Source organism: Hyperoodon ampullatus (genome assembly GCF_949752795.1).
Source record: "Hyperoodon ampullatus genome assembly, chromosome: 12".
In the NCBI taxonomy this organism is placed as follows: Eukaryota; Metazoa; Chordata; class Mammalia; order Artiodactyla; family Ziphiidae; genus Hyperoodon; species Hyperoodon ampullatus.
The window spans coordinates 22,286,578-22,303,937 of NC_136925.1; the positions used below are offsets into that span (position 1 = coordinate 22,286,578).

General features: G+C 39.1%; 1 protein-coding gene across 2 annotated transcripts; it reads right to left on the minus strand.

Moving 5' to 3' along the window:
* Positions 1–269: 269 nt before the first annotated feature.
* SRSF12 (serine and arginine rich splicing factor 12) lies at positions 270–17,022 on the minus strand (the record flags this gene model as incomplete). 2 transcript variants are annotated; one of them, XM_079716221.1, is made up of 5 exons in its annotated part: positions 270–657; positions 6,570–6,711; positions 6,887–6,995; positions 8,324–8,423; positions 16,958–17,022. In XM_079716221.1, 5 exons carry the CDS (start codon positions 17,020–17,022, stop codon positions 348–350), a joined length of 726 nt encoding a protein of 241 aa, XP_079572347.1. In that variant the 3' UTR covers positions 270–347. The 2 variants fall into 2 exon arrangements, with proteins under 2 accessions (XP_079572347.1, XP_079572346.1); XM_079716220.1 differs by having other exon boundaries at positions 270–717.
* Positions 17,023–17,360: the final 338 nt, after the last annotated feature.

Genomic DNA, 17,360 nt, shown 5'->3' on the forward strand with positions numbered 1-17,360 from the left:
GTAAAAAATACTTTTGTAAAAGTTATTAGTATTATTAATACTTAACATCCAAGTCTGATTGTCCAAATTAGTTCCATTTTATCCATTTCCTTTGAGAAGTACCCTTCTGCCACAATGTAAACAAAAAATGGTCCATAAGATGGGACATTACTCACATCATAATTTGTGGTATGGGCCCTTAAATCGAGACCAAATCTTAACCCAAGCTAGAGAGATTTTGTCTCTTGCACATGCCCAAAGTAACTAATATCAACTCACTTTTTCTGTAAGCCTTGAAGCATTTTTATTTAACATAACAAGAGGTTTAATAACATATTAAATACCACGTAGCACTCTTCTGTTGCTGTTCACCAACTGTTTTTATGACGGTAACTCCGAGATCTGGAATGCGATCGAAAATGAGAGTGTTTTGCTGTTTGTGCTTTAGTTTCAGAATTGGTATACCCTTTGGGAGATTTACATGGGGATCTTGCTATGGAGTCAGAATGTCTTCCATGTGATCTTGATTTTGTTCCTGAGCTAGTCTGCTTTTGAGGTGAGCTTGATTGTGATTTTCCTATCGACTTGGACCTTTTTTGCAAGGACTTGGACCTTGACCGTCCTCTAGAACCAGAATTCCTTCTTGGGGTTCTTGACTGCCTTGCTGAGGTAGATCGCCTTGGTAGTGATTTGGAGCGAGATTTAGACTGGCTGTAAGAAAATCGCCTGTGTCGGGACCTGCAAACATCCATAATATCAGAGTATATATTTCACACAAAAATAGTTAATAGGTTAGGAAACAACACTTTCAGGAACTTATATACTTTACATAACATTAGTTATGTTTTTATTGGATAAGCTAAAAGAAACAACTCTAATTTTATCATGCATGCCCTGGTTCAAACATAAGTACAAGTTTGTAATATCTGACCAAAAGATTTTGACTTTGCTAGATATCAATATATCTTATGAGCCAGTTCTGAAAAATATATTTATTTTGCATATTTAGTCGGGGTTACATAATCCTAAGAGGTTAGAAAATCTGAAGGGAAAAAAAAGAAAGAAAATATTTAAAGCTTATCGAATGTTTAAAAAGACAAAAACCTAGATGGAGGACTTCTGAATCTTGCCATGACAGAGCAGCTTGTTCTAGACTAATCTTCCCATAGAAAAGAGCTATATAAAAAAGCTAGACAACATTTATAAAACAACTGTTAAAAGGCATTGGAGAATTACCAAAACAAGCAGAACTCGAGGGGTTATAAGCCATGGCTCTTTTCCTAAGACCATTTTCCAAATGCCAGCATGGCAGACTTGAGCCCAACTAGAAAACAGCTATTGGACAAAGCTGCAGAGACAGAGTTAGAATTCAGGGCCACGAAAATGGCTAGGACTGGAGAGACGAAAATTCCAGACATGAGGACACCGCAGGCAACCTCCACCCCCTAAGATCTGCCTACAAGTTCTCCTCAGGTGGCTGGCCATCTTCCAAGTTGCACATGCACAGGATGAGACTCTAAGAGGTCAGCAGAAAACAGCAGCTGGAAGATTTAAGAACTTAGCTGAGCAAGAGGGAGGGGATATGGGGATATATGTATATGCACAGCTGATTTACTCTGTTATAAAGCAGAAACACACCACTGTAAAGCAATTATACTCCAATAAAGATGTTAAAAAAAAAAAAAAGAACTTAGCTGATTTTCTCAGATACAGAGTTGATGGTGAGAGAGGCTGGAATTCAAGCCCCCAAAAGGTCAAGGAGCCTTGAGTGACAACGCAGGCTTTCAATTAAGAAGTCAGAAGGGCCTCATCCTCCAGGTTAAGAGTCATGCCCTAGGAGTAAGTGTAAAGCTGAAATGGATCAGCCTTAACAGTGCCTCAAACCAAACCTTGACAGGATCAAGGTGATCTGCCAACGCTCTGCCTGCTAGAAGAAAACAGCTTTCTTTGGAGAATCGTATCATCCAAAACCTCTATAATCTTTCAACAGTAATGTCCAACATCCAATAAAAGATTATGAGGTATGTGAAAAACAGACAAAAATGACTAAAAGCTAAGGAAAATAAAAGACAGAAGAAAGAGACCCAAAATCATTTGGATATTGGCATTATTCAGAAAATAGTTTTTTAAATTACTATGATTAATATGTTCAAGAAAATAAGGGAATTCCCTGGCATTCCAGTGGTTAGGACTGTGAGCTTCCACTTAAGAGGGCCCAGCTTTGATCCCTGGTCAAGGAACTAAGATCCCACAAGCCACGCGGCACAGCCCAAAAAATACAAAAAAAAAGAGAAGAGGAAACGACAAAGAAATAAAAAAGTTGGGGAATTTAAACAATACTGGAATCTATAAAAAGAATCATGGACATTTTAGAACCAACAACGTGATATTCGAACTTAAAAAAGTCATTAGATGGATTTAATAGCAGTCTAGATACAGCAGAAGTAAGAAATAGCAAACTGGTTATTAGAAAAATATTATAGTGAAACACAATGAGAAAAGAAATTTTAAGAAATCCAGAACAGAGCATAAGAGTTATTTGGTACATACTCAGGTGGCCTAAGGGAAAAATTGAATAAGGTACAAGAAATGTTTGAAGAGATGATGGCCTAGAATTTTCCAAAACTAATGAAAGGCATAATAACTCACAATTTCAAGGAACTCAGTAAACCTCAGGTAGAATAAATACAAAGAAGCCTATGCTGGGCATGTCACAGTGAAATTGCTGAAAACCAAAGTCAGAGAAAAATCTGAAAATCTGCTAGAGAACAGTAGACACATTACCTTCAACGGAGCAACATTAAGACTGACTGTGGATATCAGAACAATGGAATGACATTATTAAAGAAAGAAAAAAAACTTCCTGCCAACTTGTGTAACTCTATCTTCAGCAAAAATATCTTTCAAAAATGAATATAGGGCTTCCCTGGTGGCGCAGTGGTTGAGAGTCCGCCTGCCGATGCAGGGGACACGGGTTTGTGCCCCGGTCCGGGAAGATCCCACATGCCACGGAGCGGCTGGGCCCGTGAGCCATGGCCGCTGAGCCTGCGCGTCCGGAGCCTGTGCTCTGCAACGGGAGAGGCCACAACAGTGAGAGGCTCGCGTACCGCAAAAAAAAAAAAAAAAAAAAAAAAGAATATAAAATGAAGATGTTTTCAGACAAACAGAGAATTCACTGCCATTAGACTTGTACTCTAAGAAACGGTAAAAATGCTTCAAGATGAAGGAAAATAATCCCAGGTAGAAGCATGGAACTACAGGAAGGAACAAAGAGCATTGGAAAGTATAAACATATTGATGTAGAATATATTTTAGAATAAAGCACAGTCTTTTATTTTATTTTTATTTTTTAAAAGCACAATTTTTTAGAAATTGTTTCATTCCTATTGTAGATAGTTGTAGAAAACAAACTGGGAAAATTGTCCTTGGGAAAAAAAATTCTAACTTAAGAAAAAAAAAAGGATGCATATAAACACTACTACATATAAAACAGATAACCAACAAGGACCTACTGTATAGCACAGGGAACTACACTCAATATTTTGTAATAACCTATAAGGGAAAAGAATCTGAAAAAGAATATATATATATATATAAATGAATCACTGTGCTGTACACCTGAAACTAACAGAACACTGTAAATCAACTACACTTCAATAAAACTTAAAAAAAATGGATGCTATATTTGGACTAGGGGCCATTTTAACATTCTTCAGGAATATTTAGGAGTATATATACATTCACTGACACAAATTTAACAAAGAGTTATGGAATATCTGAGTAAGGGACTACTGATAAATGCTAGGGATAGTAAGCATTAAGACAAAAGTCCTTGCTCCACAAAGAGTTCACAGTCTAATGATAGCAGCAAATTAGTTTTTTCCCACATCCACTAAAGGCAAAAGCAGTGACCTCTTTTTATCTAAGGTAATACAACACATACATTGAATATATTTATAGTACATGTTAGACTTATCTATATGCTGACCCATACACACACACACACATACAATCTGATCCTTATGAAACTTAAAAGCTGGGTAAGATTTGCATTCTCTATAATACAACTTTACAAATAAAAATCACTGAGGTCAAAGAGGTTCAGCAACGGTCTTATAACTAGAACAGAGCAGAACAGCATTGTCTTGCAAGAAAATGTGTTTTTTTCTTTTTTGTTTTTTTTTTTTTTTTTTTTTGGACGCTCTGCATGCAGTTCCCCGACCAGGGATCAAACCCAAGGTCCCCTGCAGGGGAAGTGCGGAGTCTTAACCACTGTACCACCAGGGAGTCCCCGTTCTTTCTATTCCTGATACTCCATGATGACTGGGATAATTGACAGACTTTTTTGTTTTTTCTCCAGCCAAGTAGTATACTGCCACTAGAAGGCAGAAAATGCCGTGAATGTTCTGGTTAATCAAGGCTCTAACGCATTGGGAAATTTCGCTTATATTCTTAATGAATCAGATGGGCAATATTTTCCTTTTCTTTTACAAACTAAGTCTTTTTCACCAAGGCCAGTAGATATCATTCAATGAATTAGGGCAGTGCTGCTTTAGGTACCATATTACATCTACTTTGAGTTTTGGTTTATTAACCATTCATTAATTTATAGTAACGTGAACTGCTGAACATCACTTTCTTACTATTCATGTCCTTTGTGACGCCAGAAGCAGTACCATTGGTACCGGTGTGACTTTCCTATACACATGGCATGTAAAATTTCTTAATTTGTTCCCACATTTTAGGTTCTATAAATATAACTTGTATTTGAGTATATCAGTGTCAAAATCTCAAATAATCAATCAGTAGGAAAATGGCTCTCCCTTAGCCATGGAACGAAATGGATTATTCTCCACAGACACAAGGGAGGTTTATATTCTTACACTATCAAAGTGTGATAAAAAGAATCAAATTCCAGAACACAGTATGACTGTTCCTAAATATTTCTTTACCAATCTTGGTGATGGCTCAATCCTGACCTGGGTTCTTCTGGCTTATAAAAGGAGCTTAAGGCTTCCTCCTACTTGCATGCCTCCCTCAGAATGAGCCAAAATCAAAGCATTTGATTCATACCCAAGGAGAGGGACTGAGCTGACATGTAAGATTCTAGGGCTCTGAAGAGGCCACATTTTCTAGTAATCAAGATTCTTGGATATTTCTCTCTTCCTGTCTTTCCTTTCCACTTGGCTGGAGGGACTGGAGCCAGGCCACTTCACAGTCTTGTTTTTAGAACTAGGGACTTGGGGCAAAGATTCTCTGTCTAGCTCTGGTACATATACCCTATGTTGGGCTTTTCCTTGTCTAGGCTCTTGGAGTTGAGGAATGGAAGGACTGGAGTGAAAGCGAGCGGTTCTGCAGATCATTTTTGATTTGAGGCTATGTCGTCATGGGACAGCGTAGGGGTACAACATATGGCCCAGGAAAGCCAACTCTTTCTTTCTTTCTTGTTTTTGGCTGCACAGCTCAGCATGTGGGATCTTAGTTCCCCAACCAGGGATCAAATCCTCACCCCCTGCAGTGGAAGCGCAGTCTTAACCACTGGACTACCAGGGAAGTCCCCAGGAGAGCCAACTCTTATTACTCATAGAAAGAGGATACTAGTGTAAACGCTGATCATTCTTCAAGGACAGAATTCACCTTAAAATTCTACATGCCTATGAAAAAAATCACAGCATTAAAACTCAAGATAAATAGTGCCTAAGTGTTTAGGAATTTAGGCATGCTAGTACAATTTCAGTTATTACTTAAATAGCTTCACCAAGTAATTAATTTCTGTTGTGATTTACTATTATTCTAACAGAAACAAACTCCTAGCAGGCAAAATAGATAACCTGCAAATATATTTTTCTGAAAAATCTACCATTTTTATGTCTTCGTCCTACAATACTACCATACTTGGAATTTATTCTTGAAAATAATTTGCCTTTTATAAATATACTGATTTACATTAACTTTAGTCAACTTCCTTTCACAGTGATTACACTGTATTTCTATGAGTTTTTAATCATAAGACTTCAAGATTCTTAATCTGGGGGTTCATTTAGGAAAATTTTATTTTTTTAAAATCCTCATTTTATTTGTCAAGTATACACTTTTTTTTTTTTTTTTGCGGTACGCGGGCCTCTCACTGTTGTGGCCTCTCCCGTTGCGGAGCACAGGATCCGGACGCGCAGGCTCAGCGGCCATGGCTCACGGGCCCAGCCGCTCCACGGCATATGGGATCTTCCTGGACCGGGGCACGAACCCATGTCCCCTGCATCGGCAGGCGGACTCTCAACCACTGCGCCACCAGGGAAGCCCAAGTATACACTTTTTAATTTTTTGTGTCTTCCTCAGTATATATTATCTTTCTACTAAAAAGGTTAAAGTTAAGTCTGTCATGAAATGAAAACTGGAAGGTATCTAATAAACCCAAGTTAAAATAACAATACATGACAAATAGAGAAGAGCATATCCTTCTACAAAAGTTGATTCTTTATGTATATTAAATAAAATGATTCTGGTGGCCTGTTTTTGAAAACTCTTTAAAATGTTTTCCATTTTAAAATTAAGAAAATTAAGTTTTCAATCCCCTTGTATTTTGTACTCACTCTTTAAGGCTATCAGACCGCCTCCTATTTCTTCCCCATGAAGAACTCCTACTTCGAGTTCTCCTTTGGCTGGGGCTTCTTGATCTCCTATGATCACTTGGAGAACAAGGGTGACGTTCTTTTGATTTCATTTGGCCTGGTGCTAGAATATGAAGTTCAAGATTTATAATTAATTACCTGAAAACCTCAATAAATAACCACTCAATAAATAAACTACTCGAATAGTATTTTCTGAAAGAATTTTAAATTAAAAAAATCTGTCATTGCTGAAAATCATTCTGCTAAATAAACAAGATCCACTATTTAGTCACACTTACTTTTGCGATCACCTTGTGCAAACTGTATTTCAATCTGACGGCCACATACCCACTTTCTATTGAGGTTATAAAGAGCATCTTCAGCATCACGAACATCTTCAAATATGACTAGCTGTTAAGGACACTTTGAACATCAGATATCAAATAAAAATATTATTTTGAAAGAATTATTTACATGTGACATGAAATTATTAGGAAAAACAAGCTCAAGTTATTAAGCTCACATCTCTAATGTAATATGAATAAGCAGGAAAAAATGTCACTTATTATCAAAACAAATGCCCCATTATGATTCAGAAAAGTGAATCTAAAAATAAAAAGAACAGAAACAAACCTCTATATTTTTAATGTATACATCAGTGTAGCTGTAGTATGCATGTATAATTAGAAACATGTTATGAGAAAAAGATAAGTCCAACATTGGCTAGTATTATCAAATAAACTGTTTAGGACTCACTCCCTTCTGTTAGGTAAAAGATTTATGAGGTTTTTCACTGAAAAAAAATCAGCATGCAGAAATCTTTATTCTGAAATTAAAATTACTCTTTCATTAAAAGGCTTTTTAAATTAATTTAGGAGAAATTACTTATAAACAGAAGTGCACACATATAAGTGAGCTAAAACATATATTCAAAACTGATTTGGTTCTTTAAAAATGATATTTAACTTTGAACCTACTGCTTTAAAATACCTCTATGTTTTTATTATTTGGGATATGATTATAAAAGAAATATATAAACAATCTGCAAACATCTGGAATTACATATATTGATTCCTAATACCCCACTAAACTCCCTTATCTATATAAATTATATATTAAACCTAAATAAATGGCAACAAATTATATAAAACGACTAAATAGTTGTATTTCAGGAGGTTGTTGCTGGTTTAACTTCTTAAAAAATAGAAAACAGAAAAAGCTCAAGTAATGCAATACAAAATGAGACTTTGGCAATTACCTCAATGTCACTTGATCTTGAACCTTGACCTTTATTCTTTAGGGCTTGCAAGATGGACTTTATAAGAGACGCAGAACCAACAACATCAGACTTGGCTTTGATTCTGGAACTCTGAGTAAATGTAGGAAAGCCGAAGTCTCAACCTGGTGTTGGCTTTGTCTTTTGCTTGATAAAGACTTCCCCTCTTCCAGGTCTTTATATCTGTGTCCACCCTCCCTCTTTACTCCTTGATGCTTGAACTTTAGGTGCCTTTTGTCTCGCCTGCTCGGTTTATGCTTGGATTCTAGCTAACAGGTTGGTTCAAACTGAGGGGCGCTTGCCAGCTACTGTGGACTGCTTTAGATTTTCTGAGATAAAGAAATAAACACATTTAATTAGGCAATATTAATCTCATAAAATATACTCCTGAGTACATATATGTATATGCACATGTATGTAGTCTATTCACATGCACACAGTAAAATAAAGGATATTGAACATAAGCAAATCCTCTCGGGCGGCGGGTGTAGAAGTCAAGTGGAATGTAAACGTCTACTATAGGGCCATATCGACCAAACTCACGGCGCAAGTCCTCAGGCCTGAAGTGTTTTAGAAATAAGGTAAAGAAATATGAATAGCTGGATTAAAATATTTTGCCTACAGAAATCCAGTTGACACCTTCAAAAGAAAGTATATTATCTGGACTAGCATTATCTAAAATTGTCTTTCACAGGAATCACCCAGGATTTAGCAAAGAAGGAAAAAATAAAGAAAACAACAAATTCTCAGGTCTCATTTTTGGAGATTCTGATTCGTGACATCTGGAAGTCTGTATTTTTACAAGCAGTCTAGGTGGGCTTTTATGCTTAGTCAGGTAGAGGAAACACTAACCCAGGACATCCACTTTTTTTTTTCTTTCTTTCTTTTTTTTTTTTTTTTTTTTTTGTGGTACGCAGGCCTCTCACTGTTGTGGCCTCTCCCGTTGCGGAGCACAGGCTCCGGACGCGCAGGCTCAGCGGCCATGGCTCACGGGCCCAGCCGCTCTGCGGCATGTGGGATCTTCCCGGACCAGGGCACGAACCCATGTCCCCTGCATCGGCAGGCGGACTCTCAACCACTGCGCCACCAGGGAAGCCCTGCTTTTTTTTTTATTTAATTGAAGTACAGTTGATTTACAATACTGTGTTAGTTTCAGATGTATAGCACAATGATTCAGAGTGTGTATATATATGTGTGTGTGTGTGTGTGTGTGTATATAATCACATTCCTTTTCAGATTCTTTTCCTTTATAGGTTATTACAAAATATTGAGTACAGTTCCCTGTACTATACAATAGGTCCTTGTTGGTTACCTATTTTATATATAGCATATCCACTTCTGAAAGTTACTCCTATTACAAGACTTTTCAATTGTCAGTATATAGAGAGTTGTATTAACTCTTTCATTAAGAACACATTCATCCCACTATAATTTCACATTTTATGTTCATTGTTTTCAGATAGCAAGAATTAGATTCTAAAGAAATCCTAAAATTATTTCTCAGGCTTTAAAGAAAAATGGTTGCTTTACTAGTAAACATAAAGCAAAAATAACTACCATAATCTCAAATTTGACAAGTATTTTTGAGTCACTTATATGCTTTCTACTGTGATAGGTACTAAAGAGGGGACACCAAAGAAATACATGGCATAATATTTGTCTTCATGGAGCTACAATTTAACTGCAGAGATAAAATACTTAGCATTAATAGCTGACAGTTATAATGCATTTATAAATTCCCATAACAACAGATGTTTACAGATGTTTACAGATGAGGGCACAGACAAGTGAACTCACCCAAGGTCACGGAGCCAGCAAGCGACAGAGCTGAAAGCAAACTCCCACAGTCTGACACTAATCTGGGTTCGTAACCACTCTACCCTGCTGCCTCGTGGAGATCTTAGAGATTCAAAATCAAGCTATGAGCACAAAACACGGCTCAGAAGATATAAGAGTATTTCAAAACATATTGTGTAGAAAAAAGACCCTAAGATGACTGCAAAGCTTCTAACTTGGGCAGATGGAAGAAAGATGGTGTCCATGATAAAAATTAGATAGCTGGAAAAGACAGTTCAATAGAAGAGGGAGGAGAGGCAATAAAAGAAACTTTCAGGGTTAGAAATGCCAAAATCTGAGGTGATGGTGGAACATCCGTAAGAATTCTGAAGCAACCGAAAACGGTGATTATATGAATTATATTAGTTATTTTCTTTTCAAGACTAGAAGTCAGTGATTAATGCTAGAGATTGGATTTAGGAGTTATTACATAAAGATTCAACTAACACTGACTAAGTAGCCACTATATACCAGGCAAACTTTATTATATTTTTATTATTTATTATATTTATTTCATTTAATACTCACTATAACATGTTTAATTGTCTGCCTTCCCTGAGAGACTATTAACTTTAGATTTAGAGGACAGTGACAATGTCTTTTTTCTTTTGTTTATTCATTCAACAAATACTTACTGAATATGTACTATGGGCCAGGCTCTAGGAATATGGTAGAGAACAAGAAAAACACAACTGCTGCTCCCATAAAACACAGACTACAGGGTAAAGATTCTCAACCATTCCTGAATATTGCAATCAAAGGAGATATTATAGAAACAGGCATTCCAGCCTGATGCATTAATCCTTGACCTAATTCGTGCTTCCCATGGTGAGCCCCAGTTATGTTTAAAGTTTTTAAAGGTTTCCTAGGCAATTCTGAGGCTCAGGATTGAGAATCGCTTCTAAAGCAGGTGTCTTCACTAGTGTATCTCAGTACCTAGCATAGTTGCTTGCCACACAGTAGGCGCTCAGTATGCATTTGCTGTATTAACGAGCAAAGAACACAGTGTTACCATTTAATAGTCAAGGAGACGGAGTGAGAGCAGTCACCTTGCCCAGAGGTACACACAGCCAGTAGCAAAGCTAGTATTCATATAAATGTCTTAGGAGGCAACCAATTCCATTAACCAAATGTGAGTGGCTGACAGAAGAGGATCCTGGATAATATAAAAGAGGCTGGAGCAGTGTGTGTGTCACAGAGGCTTAGAATCCCAGAAGTCTGAAAGAACAAGCCTCAAAAGAGCTGGTTCTCTTTCATTGTCTCCACTCCCTCACCTGTGAGCTGTTGTTTTGTTTTCACTTATTTTTGCATTTTTGGTGTGATCTATTTTGACATTCAGAAATGTATAGAGATAATAAAACAAACACCCATATATCTACCAACAAGATTTATTATATCTCAACACTTACCCTATTTACTGTAATTTTTAGTATTTTTTAAGAAATATTACATCCTCCTACCTCAGAAACAACCGTTGGTGTTCCTCATTCCTCTGCATAACTTTGTATTTCTACTGCAAATGCACATAAATGGTATCAAACTATTTGTAAAATTCTGCACCTTTCCTTCTCCTCCCTTGAGATTTCTCCATGAAGCTCTAGTTCACTCATTTTAACTCTGTATTGGTATGGTTATGAATAAACCACAATTTATTCATATATCTTTCTGTGGATGAACATTTTAAAATGCTGCTTTTTTAAACTGCAAACTGTGTTAGAGCGCAGATTATGATGCATGTGCTTCCTAGAGCTCTTCAGAGTTCTCTGGGATGTACCACTAGCTATGCAACTGATGGGTTGGAGAGTACAAATATCTTCAGCTTCATTACATGTTCTCCAAAGTAGCCAAATCAACTTAAACTCCTCAAGACATGCATCAGAATTTCTAAGGATCCAACTCCTCACTAACATCTTTTACTCCTTGCCATTCTGAAGGATATAAAGTGAATGCGTATCTCATTATTTGAATTTTAATTTACCTAAACACCAGTGAGGTGCAACATCTTTACATGCTTATGGGTCATTTATTCTAGGGGCAGAATTTCTGGGTTTTTAAAGAGGATGTAAATATTTAATTTCTATGAAAGAGCCAAACCGTTCTGCAAAGTGGTTGCACCATTTTATACTGCCACCACCAACATGTACGTTTCAGTTGTGCCAATCTTTGTCAACACTTGGTATTGTCAGTCTTTTTAATTTTAGCCATTCAAGTGGATGTTAAGTGGAATCTCACTGTGGTTTTAATTTGCATTTCTGCAACAACAAATGATGCTGAGCACTTTTTCATGTGCTGAAGGGACATTCGGATATTTTTCTCTTGAAAGTGTCTGAGTTTTTTGCCCATTTTTAATAATAACATTTGTCTTTTTTATTATTGAGTTGTAAAAGTTCATTATTATCCTGAGAAAAAGTCCTTTGTAAGATATATGTTTTGTGAATATTTTCTCCAAGTCTTTGGCTTGCCTATTTACTTTCTTAATGCTATTTTTTAATGAACAGAAATTTTCATTTTGGAGAAATCTAATTTATCAATATTCCTTTTTCTTTTATGGTAATTAGTTTCTTTGTCCTATAAGAAATCTCTGCCTATCCCCAAGTCATGAAGATATTCTCCTATGCTTTCTTCTATAAGCTTTACAGTTTCATCTTTTACATTTCAATTGATGATCCAGTTCAAATTACGTGAAGTAGAGGCTGCAGCACATTTTTTTCATATAATTAGTACATACATCCAGTTGTTACAGCACCATTTGTTGAAAAGACTTTCCTTTCTCTAATGGCTTTAGTGCCTTTGTCAAAAATCAAATGACTCGGGGCTTCCCTGGTGGCGCAGTGGTTGGGAGTCCGCCTGCCGATGCAGGGGACGCGGGTTCGTGCCCCGGTCCGGGAGGATCCCACATGCCGCGGAGCGGCTGGGCCTGTGGGCCGTGGCCGCTGGGCCTGCGCGTCCGGAGCCTGTGCTCCGCAACGGGAGAGGCCACAACAGTGAGAGGCCCGCGTACAGCAAAAAAAAAAAAAAAAAAATCAAATGACTCTATATATATGGGTTATTTATGGACCCTCTATTCTGTTCTACTGATATATTTGCCTATCCTTAGGCCAATATCAAACTGTTTTGAATACTGTAACTTTTTAGTAAATCTTTAAGTCAGGTAGTATAAATCTTCCAGCTTCAGTGACCTTTTTCCAAATTATTTTGGCTATTCTAGATCCTCTGCATATTAATATATTTTAGAATTAACTTGTTAGTTTCTATTTTTTAAAAAGCATTTGATCAGGAGTGCCTTGAATCTATAATATAATCAATTGGGACTGAATTGATAACTTAATAAAATTTCATCTTCCAATCTAAGAACGAAGTATATCTATCAATTTATGTTGGTCTTTGGTCTCTCTTGGCAACATGTTATAGTTTTCTTCAATGAAAAGGTTTTTACATGTTTTATTGTGAAACTTATTCCTATGTTTTTATGTGTTTGTTTGTTTGTTTATGTATGTATGTATGTATTTATTTATGGCTGCATTGGGTCTTCCATCATTGGATCTTCGTTGCTGCGTGCAGGCCCTCTAGTTGCGGCGAGTGGGGGCCACTCCTCACTGCAGTGCACGGGCCTCTCATCACAGTGGCTTGTCGTTGCTCTAGGCACACGGGCTTCAGTAGTTGTGGCACATGGGCTCAACAACCATAGCTCGTGGGCTCTAGAGTACAGGCTCAGCAGTTGTGGCACAGGGGCCCAGTTGCTCCGCGGCATGTGGGATCCCCCCAGGCCTGGGATCAAACTCGTGTCCCCCGCACTGGCAGGCAGACTCCCAACCACTGTGCCACCAGGGAAGTCCCACCTAAGTATGTTTTTTAATACTAAGATAAATGGAATTTAAAAAATATTTTCATTATTTGTTTGCTGTTAGTATACAGAAATAGAATTTTCACTAAGTTTACCTCATATCCTAATAACTCACTGAAACTCATTACTAGTTACTATAGTTTTATGTAAACAAACATGTCACCTAAGAATAGGGACAGGTTTTACTTTTACCTTTATAATTTTTATGTCTTTTTTTTTCTTGCCTTGTTGCATTGGTTAGGACCTGCAATAAAATGCTGAATAGAGGTTGTGAGAGTGGACATCCTTGTCTTGTAAGAGGAAAGCATTCAGTTTCATCATTATGTTATTAGCTATACGTTTTTCACAGATGTCCTTTATTAAGCTGAGGAAGTTCCCTTCTCTTCCTAGTTTGCTGAGACTTTTTATCATGAATCTTGCTGGATTTTGTTTAATGCTTTTTCTACATGACCACTGATATCAATATTAATGTAGCCTCATACACACTGTAACCAAAGAATGCTACTAAGTATATCCAAGAGAAGTACTTAATGGGTGCTCCCCAACCTAACATGATGGTAAGCATCAAAATGGGAATGTTTTGAGATTTCGACATTACTTTGTTCCAATAGAAAACTATATCTGACATTAAAAAGATTACTGTACACAAAATGCCAGGATTTAAAATTAATATTCTTCCTGGTCCACATCTTACTTCACCAGTGAAAAGAAACATAACACAAATTATAAAATTTAAAAATCTTTCTTTAGTTCTTGTGCTCAATTTCATTCCTAACAAATTTAATGCTAACCTATAATGTGTTTTAATGTCTTGTGCTTTATCATATGTATTAAAATGGCCACTTCAAAGAAACATTTAAAATAAAATTTGGCTTTGTTATAAAACTAACATTAAATAAAATATGAAAACAAGATAAAGAAAACCACTCAAAGGGATCCTTTTTCTATAATATATAGATTTTCCCTTCATTTTTTATGTAATTGAAATCAAACTGTATTTATAATTTTATACCCTGTTTGTTTTAACATATATCTCAATTATTTTCTTTATAAGCATACCAAATGTTAAAGCTAATTTAAAACGTGTCTAGGGGGCTTCCCTGGTGGCACAGTGGTTAAGAATCCGCCTGCCAATACAGGGGACACGGGTTCGAACCCTGGTCCGGGAAGATCCCACATGCCGCAGAGCAACTAAGCCCACACGCCACAACTACTGAGCCTGCGAGCCACAACTACTGAAGCCCACGTGCCACAACTACTGAAGCCCATGTGCCTAGAGCCTGTGCTCCGCAACAAGAGAAGCCACTGCAATGAGAGAGGCCCACGCACTGCAACGAAGAGTAGCTCCTGCTCGCCTCAACTAGAGAAAGCCCACGTGCAGCAACAAAGACCCAACTCAGCCAAAAATAAAATTAATTAATTATAAATAAATAAATAAATAAAATGTGTCTAGGTGTCATATTGCTAGTTAACTTACACTATATGCCACCTTGTACAAAAAAACTATTAATTAAGGTTACATGTGATGATTCTACTTTCATAACATTACTCAACAGCTGTGCAGTTTTAGGAAAGATTCTTAATGTCTCTAAAGCTCAGATTCTTATCTGTTATATAAGGTTACTGAAAATTTAATAAGATAACATAGTACAGTTTTTAGTACAGTGCCTGGTATACAGTGAGTACTCAACAGATGTTAGCGATTATTATAATTTCATTAATACAAACCTCCTAGATTTTGATTGTCCCCCAGTGGCAGTGATAGAAAGTCGTGAAAAAAATGGAAAAGGAAATCAATAAATCTCAATTATCAGTCTTGATTATCTAGATCAGAGGTCATGTGTCACATGTGTATATGTTTTATTTGGCCTACACAATGTTTAAACATTTAAAACCAGTCCAAATGTCTATACAGCAGTTATCAGCTGAAGCTTCGTAGCAGTCACTGTCCCCTTGAGATGGCACATGTTCTTTTTCATTTGCCAGGGTCCATACCATCCTACTGTCCCTTAACATGACACCTTCACTCATTCATATTACCCTGGCTGGCCCCTGTGGCCATTAGAATTGGAAACCTTTCATTTTTTTGTAGGCACACTGGAGAGGCTTGACCTTATTCAGTATTCAAGTGGTCTGTTTAACTGTGGGAATTGTTTTAACCTTACCCAAGTTATAAATTTTGCTTCTTTTCTATGTAATATATTGATTAAACAGGTTGAGAGAAGAAATGTAAACACAGGCATCTTTAGGATGTTAAAGTATATTAACTCACAGTTTACAGTTGTGACACATATATATAATAGCAGGGATCAATTTTTTTAAAAAGACCTAACATTTACTTCTCAAAGGTAAATTATGATGATTACTCCTGATGGCTCTGGAGTCAAGCGCTCCAGTATGTTTCCAGCTGTGAAGCCCCAGGTAAGTCATTAACACGCTGACTTGCAGCTTTCCCTTATGTACAGTAAGATAATCCTGCATACTTATAAAGTTTGGGATGGGGGGCTGTAGAGTAAATTAAGCAAGCCCAGTGATACGAAAATGTCTATTATTTTAGACATTTATTAAAATGTCCACCCGCCCCGGCATTCCTTCTGGTCCCTATTAAGGGAGAAAGACACTGTTATAAGGAGTCATTCCTTAACATCTATGTTCAGGTACTATGTAGACAGAATTCTCCAAAGAGGGGCGGGTGGTTTGAGTGCATCAGAACCGACCAGGGAAGTCTATCCAAACCGTTATGATGGGTGTTTATATTGCACTCAGAACTTTCAAGAAAAACACAGAAATCTCATTCACTGGAGTTATCCTTTGTATATAGTATAAAACTGTGCAACGAATAAAATTTAACCAGCACCACCTGTAAGGAGACCAGACTACCGACTACAGGCAAAGGGAATCATAAGGCCCAAGGTACGCATTATTCCGTAACGCGTTCTCACCATCCCCAATTCCTTCCCATTTAGAAGGTAAGATGCGCGGCTCTATCCCGGTTCGGCGACAAAGGGGCGAGACGCAGGCACCCACCCGAGGAACACTCAGGGCCAGAGGCGGGGAGGGACCGGCTCCCGGGCAAGGGTCAGCCGGCGCTTCGCCGGTTCTCGCGGTGGAGATGGGTACCGGCCCGCCGCCCAGGTGCCGGGGGCGGTCAAGAGCGACGGGGCCCGGAAGCGGGGCCGCGGCGGGGCCGCGGCGGGGCGGAACGCCGGCCGGGAGGGCGGAGGCGCGAGTCCCGCCCAGGCCCCGAGTAGCCCGAGGGCTCCCGCCGGCCCCGGGAAGGGCTCCTCCGCGGAGCGCCCCGGCCCGGCCGGCGGGGAGGTGCTAGGCAGACCCGCGGGCCGCCGCCGGGCTCCGCCCCGCGGCCGTTACCCGCCCCTCCCCCGCGCCCCAACCTGCGGCGGCACCGCCACTCACCTGGTGGCGTCCGCGACGTTCCTGACGAACAGGGAGGTGTTGGGGGGCCTCGTGTAGCGAGACATGACCGCTTCCTCCGTTCCCTCCGGGTCTGCCCGTGGCCGCCGGGCTCGCTCCGTCTCCTGCTGCCGCCGCAGCCAAAGCAGCTCCGCCGGCCCCCGGCGCGACCCCCTCCCCTCCGCCTCGGCCCCGCCAGCGCGCAGCCGCAGAGGCGGGCGCGGGGGAAGCGCTGTGCGGCGCGAGTCAGTCGGTGCGGACCTCGCGGGGGCGGGGGCGGGGGCGGGGGCGGGGGCGGGGGTGGGGGCGGTGCCGACGCCGAGCGGGGCGCGGAGAGAAGGCGACGCGGCGTGCCGGGATTCCAAGGCGTCTGAGAAGGGGGCGGTGCAGGAGGCCAGGGGTTGAG